At 39.5% G+C, this 7,313-nt stretch overlaps 1 protein-coding gene across 1 annotated transcript in view; it reads right to left on the bottom strand.

Moving 5' to 3' along the window:
• The window catches only part of LOC107728987 (rho GTPase-activating protein 28-like), a 39,326-nt gene that overhangs the window by 8,915 nt on the left and 23,098 nt on the right, over window positions 1–7,313 (bottom strand). Inside the window, exons 8-9 of the mRNA XM_016539332.1 lie at window positions 4,847–4,924; window positions 1,468–1,627 (exon numbers count right to left, since the gene is read on the bottom strand). Coding sequence (XP_016394818.1) covers window positions 1,468–1,627; window positions 4,847–4,924 — 238 coding nt within the window. The remainder of the gene's footprint in view (window positions 1–1,467; window positions 1,628–4,846; window positions 4,925–7,313) is intronic.

Raw genomic sequence — 7,313 nt, forward strand, 5'->3', positions numbered from 1 at the left:
GTATGTGGGGTAAAGCAGCGCTGTTTTATCATACTAGATACATTTGAAAGTTCTGTTATAATGCTACTCTGTGCGGTCGTCACCGGTCTATTAAAACACACACCATATAGTAAAGCTTCTTTGGTGTTTCCATGTTTTCTACAAAACCGGAAATCGAGGGGTTATGACGTCATTAGCAGGCGACACTATGACACTATAGACACGCTCCGTGTCACTAGTTAAAATTGCTTATTTCTCTGGATTTAAACATTCTTTGAAACATTTGGGATAATGTAAGTACACAAGTCAGCAAAATATATAACACTGTTCTAGTGGTTTTTGGATATTTTAATAAAAAAATCTTACATATTGTGCCTTTAATTTGCAAAAAAGTTTTTACGCTCACTTGAGGTGGTTTTTGACTTGTGCGAGAAAGGGTTAATGCGAATAATGTGAGATGGAAACGCATTTGCCCAGTAAATTCCTCCATGCGCTTCAAAAAAGTCATGTGAGTTTGCGCTATGGGACAGACCGACTTTGTTGCACAGCATCTGAAATGTTATGGTTGTTCTGAAATGCCCGAGTTAAGTCTGTCGTCAAAGTATTTCTGTATAATTGTCTCACACGACTGCGTTCCCAAACAGCAGCATCGTCCTCCGAAAGCATTGACCGCATTTATTGTGTTACGTCTGCTCGCTCTGAAGCGCAAGTCATTTATTATATATGAAAATTATTATATTCAGTGGCTTCTCCTAGTTTTCTTAGTGATATATAGTGCCAGTTTACCTGGAAGTGACGATTTTGTTCTCTTTAAACTCGTTGGAAGGAAACAGTGCTTATTCGCAAATGCTTTATGCGATATTTCAATTTTGTGCACAAGTTAAAGGAATAGTTCACCCAAAAATGAAAATTCTTTCATTAATTACTCACCCTCATGTCGTTCCAAACCCGTAAGACCTTCGTTCATCTTCGAAACACAAATTGAGATATTTCTGATAAAATCCGAGAGCTTTCTGACGCTCCACAGACAGTAACGATATTACCACGATCAACGCACAGAAACGTAGCATCGTTAAAATAGTCCACGTGACATCCGTGGTTCGACCGTCATTTTACGAAGCTACGAGGAATTTTTTTTGTGCGCAAAGAAAACAATAATAACAATTTATTCAGCAGTTCTTCTCCCCGAGTTACCGTCTTCCACCGTTTTGGAGACTACCCGAGAATGTAATCAGCGCTGTCTAATAAACGTAAACAACACGTTCTAGGGTACACTCTTTATTCTTTACTGAATAAATTGTTATTATTGTTTTCTTTGCGCACAAAAAAAATTCCTCGTAGCTTCGTATCACCTAGCGTTTGGAACTACATGAGGATGAGTAATTAATGACAGAATTTAAATTTTTGGATGATATATTCCTTGAAATTCGCTACTTTGTATGGAAACCCGGCTAGTGGAGAGATGTGGATATGCATGTTCAGACTCACTCTGAGCGGCCGTGAACGCCGGCAGGTGCTGTTGGGTCAGCAGAGGATACGGCAGCTCGCGGATGAACATCTTCAATAAACCCGCCGCGTCGTTCTGACGCACCTGATCCCAGTCGAAACGATCCTCGTAGAACTTCAGCTCCAGCTCCTGACGCAGATACTGAGGACGACAAACACGGAAAGTGGAATAGGAAACACATGCAAGAAGATGGGAGTGAATTTCTTTTAACATGAACACAGTGTTTTTAGAGAGCCGTTTCATGCATGAGATGCTGCAAGAGACGCGAGCGCAACAGTCAAACAGAGAAAAACTATGGAAAAGCCTGTGAAGAGCTACTACTGTATGTCTGATATTTCATGTTTGCATCATGGTGATGAAGTTTGTACAAGATGTAGTTGTAGTTCATGCATCTTTTCTGTTAAGATATTTAACAAGTGATTTGTTTAACATTTACATCATGTTCACAACTTCATGTGTGCTGCATTTGGAATATAATTTTCTTTAACTAGGGGGTTAATAAAGAACAAGTTACTTAAATCATGTTGTAGTTACATTTTAAAGTTGACTAGCTAAAAATGGTTATAAAAAAATTATAATTTGAGAATCGATCAAACATTCTAAAAAAAAAAATCAAGATTTAAATTTTTTGCCATATTGCCCAGCCCTACAAAACAACAAACAAAAGATCTCCTCAATAACAATAAAGTACCATGGTGCTTGCATGACTTTTTTTTTTAATATTATACAACAGCATTCCAGGATCAGACATCAACATTCAGACTAGCTATGATATGGCATAGAATATCACTTTTTCTTTTTTTTAAATGTCACAATTTTATCACGATTCTTTGTCATGTTGGTATTTCCATTTCGCAAATTGAGCATAACAGCCAAACTAATTTCCCTATTATAAAGACGAAGCCTTTCAAGGTAACAAAATATAAAAAAAGAATGGCGGATATTTAGGCCAAAGTGGGTGAAGATAAAAATCTTTGTCATTATTTTATCTTTGTTATTAAAAAATGAGAACAAAGATACACATTACAACTACACATAATATACAAATAAAACAAACAGTGCTTTATTTTCAGGTACAGTAGGTGTATTTAGCAGCAGCATTCAAGAAACTCAATCAACAAATATAAAAATAAAACACTATATAGATTGATTCCTATTAAAGCAACTGTATTAAAGTTTTTCAGTCACTAGGGAGTGATTTTTCTCTTAGTGTTGTTTTATTAACATTAAAGGAATAATTCGCCCAAAAATAAAAATAGTGTTTTATTTTCATACCATCATTTACTCACTCAAAAGTTGTTTTAAACCTGAATGAGTTTCTTGTGCTGAACATAAACGCTATTTTGAAGAACGTGGAAAACCAAACAGCTGCTGGTCCCCAGAGACTTCTATAGTATTTTTTCCTAAATATCAAAGTCAAGTGTGGATCAGCAAATGTTTGGTTACCCACATTCTTCAAAATATCTTCTTGTGTTCAGCACAAGAAAGAAATTAATACAGGTTTGGGACAACATGTGAGTGAGTAAATAATGACAGAAATTTAATTGTAGGGTGAACTATCCCTTTAATGACAGTCAGCAGCATGTTTAGTACTGTCCCTTTAAGAGCTGCACGAATCTAATAATACACAGACATGCATCTGTTTCTCTCTCAACTATTTACTTTCACTTTAGACATAACCAACTGAGTCTATATGTAAACCTTGTGTGTTTTGACAGTATTAGCGCAAAAGATAACTTAGTCCAGTAATCAGGCGCTGTTTGGATCTGGATCTTGTGTTCTGCAGTGAGGACCATCTCGCTTATCGAGAGAAAAGCTGCTCATAACTGCTGGTCCAGGATCAGTCTTTTCCACAGTAATTTAACATGTTGAGCGTGGCTGTCTCTAGATCAGCAGCTGTGGAAAAACGTGTTTGCACGGCACGCGCAGAGAAAACTCATTAATGCAGTTTTTAGAATATTTTAGCAAAGTTACAGAAACACGCAGACGGAGCGCCACATCATCACTGTACAGAGCAATGGCACTGCTTTGAGCGAACCAAAGCTACTGGTTCAGTCGCTGCACAGTTAAGTGAATCTCACAGGACCACAGTGCAGGGCAATAGGGAATATGCACCATCCATTGTTGACATATTGCTCTATTTAGGAAAACAAGGACTTGCACTGAGAGGGCACGACGAGAGAGACGCTTCTGCAAATCGTGGGAACTTTTTGGAACTGTGCGACTGGTATGCCAGGCAAATCCTCGAGAGTCTGTATGCATTTTTCTCACAACCAGGCACTCACCATGCACACCAGCAGCACCAAAAGAAGCTTGGAGTTAAAGCGGAACTGACAGCAATTGGCGACACGAGATGGGCATGTCGTTGGAAAAATAGCTCAATAAGAGCCCTGCTCTCCACTCTTTCCAACGTATCGTAGGTTTGAGGCATCTGGTCTATTAAGCCATCTCAAGAAGGTCACATTCTGTGTGTGTCTTGTGGTGTTTTACCATGTTTTTAGTATGATCCATGTTGCGCACAAGGCACTACAAAAGAAAGACACAACACTATCTCAGGCTTCAAGTGTCATGGAATCTACAATAAAGGGCCTTGAGAGTATGAGGACCACTGAAAAGTGGGAAGAATTATGGATCGAAATCGAAGCATTCTGTAATTCACTTGACATTCCAGTCTGAAGATGAATGCGATCACACACGTAAGCGAGCAGTGAAAAGAATTGCTACGTTGGATTCCTGTGTTGTCACAAGTTCCCTTGGACAAAGAGAATATAAAACAGATATCACACAAAGCATGCAAGATAAACGGGCCCAAAAGCTGTACTTTCCTGTTTTAGATACTATTTTGGGTGAGTGTCAGTCCCGGTTTTCCACCCAGACCATGGAAATAGCAAAGAGTGTCGATGCAGTGCTAAAATGCGATCCAGAAGTCTTTTAATTATTTTATTATTTCTTCAAAAGCAGATCGTGGAGACATTTTTATCGTCCACGATCAAAAATCGTCATATTGCACATCCCTAATTCAGACGTGTATCTGGAGCAAATGTAGCATATTCGGACGCTCTCGACATCACGTTAACTCTCTTAAAGCGGCCGCATGTCTTGCACAATACGAGTGTGATTTGACTTTCTAACTTAATTTCTCTCATCCTGAGTAACGCTGAGGACTGTGGAATTAAAGCTGGAATCAGTGGGAGAAATCCAGGTCAGATGCTTTACAGATGTGTCACTGAGCCACATGAGGCAAAACACGGCAACAGCACAAATCCTGGAGCAGGCCGTGTTCATCACGCTGCAGAGAATGAAGCTGATGTCTGCTGTGTGAATGATGCTGTACTTCTGGAGTGATGATGGATCATTTACCTTCACTCTGGACGCTGATCCCGGAACCCTGAGAATCCCCTCCGTCTGTAAGCCCGTCTGCTCCAGTTTAGACAACAACTGAAAGCAGGAACACAAACAACATCAGCAACACATGAGATACACAAACATACATGCTGGATATTAGCATAGCTTTCTGGACATTTACTATGGTAACACCTTGTTTTCTGGACTCTTTCTATGGTAACACCATGTTTTCTGGACACTTTCTATGGTAACACCATGTTTTCTGGACACTTTCTAACCATGTTTTCTGGACATTTACTATGGTAACACCGTGTTTTCTGGACATTTTCTATGGCAACACCATGTTTTCTGGACACTTTCTAACCATGTTTTCTGGACATTTACTATGGTAACACCGTGTTTTCTGGACTCTTTCTATGGTAACACCATGTTTTCTGGATATTTTCTATGGCAACACCATGTTTTCTGGACACTTTCTAACCATGTTTTCTGGACATTTACTATGGTAACACCGTGTTTTCTGGACTCTTTCTATGGTAACACCATGTTTTCTGGATGTTTTCTATGGCAACACCATGTTTTCTGGACACTTTCTATGGTAACACCATGTTTTCTGGACACTTTCTATGGCAACACCATGCTTTCTGGATGTTTTCTATGGCAACACCATGTTTTCTGGACACTATGGCAACACCATGTTTTCTGGACACTTTCTATGGTAACACTATGGTTTCTGGACATTTACTATGGTATAACTATGTTTTCTGGACATTTACTATGGCAAACACCATGCTTTATGAAACATTTAGTACTCCAACACCATGTTTTCCGGACATTTACCACGGTAACACCATGTTTTCTGGACATTTACTATGGTAACACAATGTTTTCCAGACATCTACTATGGTAACACCATATTTTTGGGATATTTACTATGGTAACACCATGTTTTCTGGATATTCACACTGACAAGATTATGTTGTCTGGAAATTTACTGTGGTAACACCATGTTTTCCAGAAATTTACTACAGTAACATGTTTTCTGGACATTTACTACAGTAACACCGTGTTTTCTGTACATTTCCTATGCAAAAAAACGTGTTTTTCGAACATATACCATGGTAATTCCACAGAATTGTTTTGAAGTAGCTTGGAGTGGCATGTAAACAGCAGCAGAACGCCGTCTGTGTGCTGTTGTTTTCTGACAGAGATGATTGAGATTCCAGAGTCTTTATCAGTCATTGATAAGAGCGTCAGACTCATCAGCTGTCACACACGCAGCTGTGTGTGGGGGTTTTCTACCAGCCGGGGGTCTCCGTATCTTCCCATCAGCTCTCGAGTTACCCAACACAAATACTGACGGTGTTGCAATGCTGGAAGAATCTCAGGGTGAGCGGATTCACTGCTGAAGGTTTTTTAAAGCATCTATTTTAATCCTCCGTCTCTGTGTTTCTAAGTGTTTCCTCAGTAAATCTCTCTCCAGTGAAACAATAAATGGCCTCCATCATTCCACTTAAAAACAGAGGCATTGAGGTCAATCCAGGCACGTAAAACAAACCAGAGCACTTCTGGCCACCGCCTTTGTTTTTTTGGAAATCCTCTGTAACGGAGATGAGCGTGGGCCGTCGGGTCAGGATAATGTGAGACAGCGCGCCGCGGCTCCGTCCAAGGATGCGGGAGGGACGAGTATCTGAGCCCTGAGAAGTGCTGACTGGGAACTTTCCAGAAAAGTCAGCGCTCGCAATCTCTCTCGATCACAACATTCCAGCCTCGTTTCTAACAACCAAAGAAGGAAAGATGAACGTACCTTCTTAAAAACCAGAGGAACTCTGGAACCGGGGTATTTCTTCTGGTCATTTTCCAGCAACGTAGTGAGAGGAACGCAGAATATGCCGCTGTCTGTGGGAACAAAACGACAGCGTTTACAGACAGTTTTACATGCTTTCTGACATTTACAATGGTAAAACCATGTTTTTTGCACATTTACGATAGCAACACCATGCTTTCTGGACTTTTACTATGGTAACACCATGTTTTCTCCATATTCACAACGGCAACGCCATGTGTTCTAGGCATTTACTATGGTAACACCATGTTGTGCACAATTACTATGTTAATACCATGGCTTTTGTGCACATTTACCATGGTAACACCATGTTTTATGAACATTTACTATGGTAACACCATGTTTTGTGCACAATTACTATGATAACATCATATTTATGGACATTTACTAAGGAAACAATGGTCTTTGGACATTTACTATGGTAATGCCATGTTTTCTGGATATTCACAATGGCAACACCACGTTTTTTAAATATTTACTATGGTAATGCCATGTTTTGTGCACATTTACTATGGCAACACCATGTTTTTATGGACATTTACAATGGTAACACCATGTTTTTTGGATATTTACTAAAGTAACACCATGTTTTGTGGACATTTACTATGGTAACACCATGTTTTTGTGGACATTTAC

Source organism: Sinocyclocheilus rhinocerous, unplaced genomic scaffold (assembly GCF_001515625.1).
Source record: "Sinocyclocheilus rhinocerous isolate Xijiao unplaced genomic scaffold, SAMN03320098_v1.1 scaffold37, whole genome shotgun sequence".
Classification (NCBI taxonomy): Eukaryota; Metazoa; Chordata; class Actinopteri; order Cypriniformes; family Cyprinidae; genus Sinocyclocheilus; species Sinocyclocheilus rhinocerous.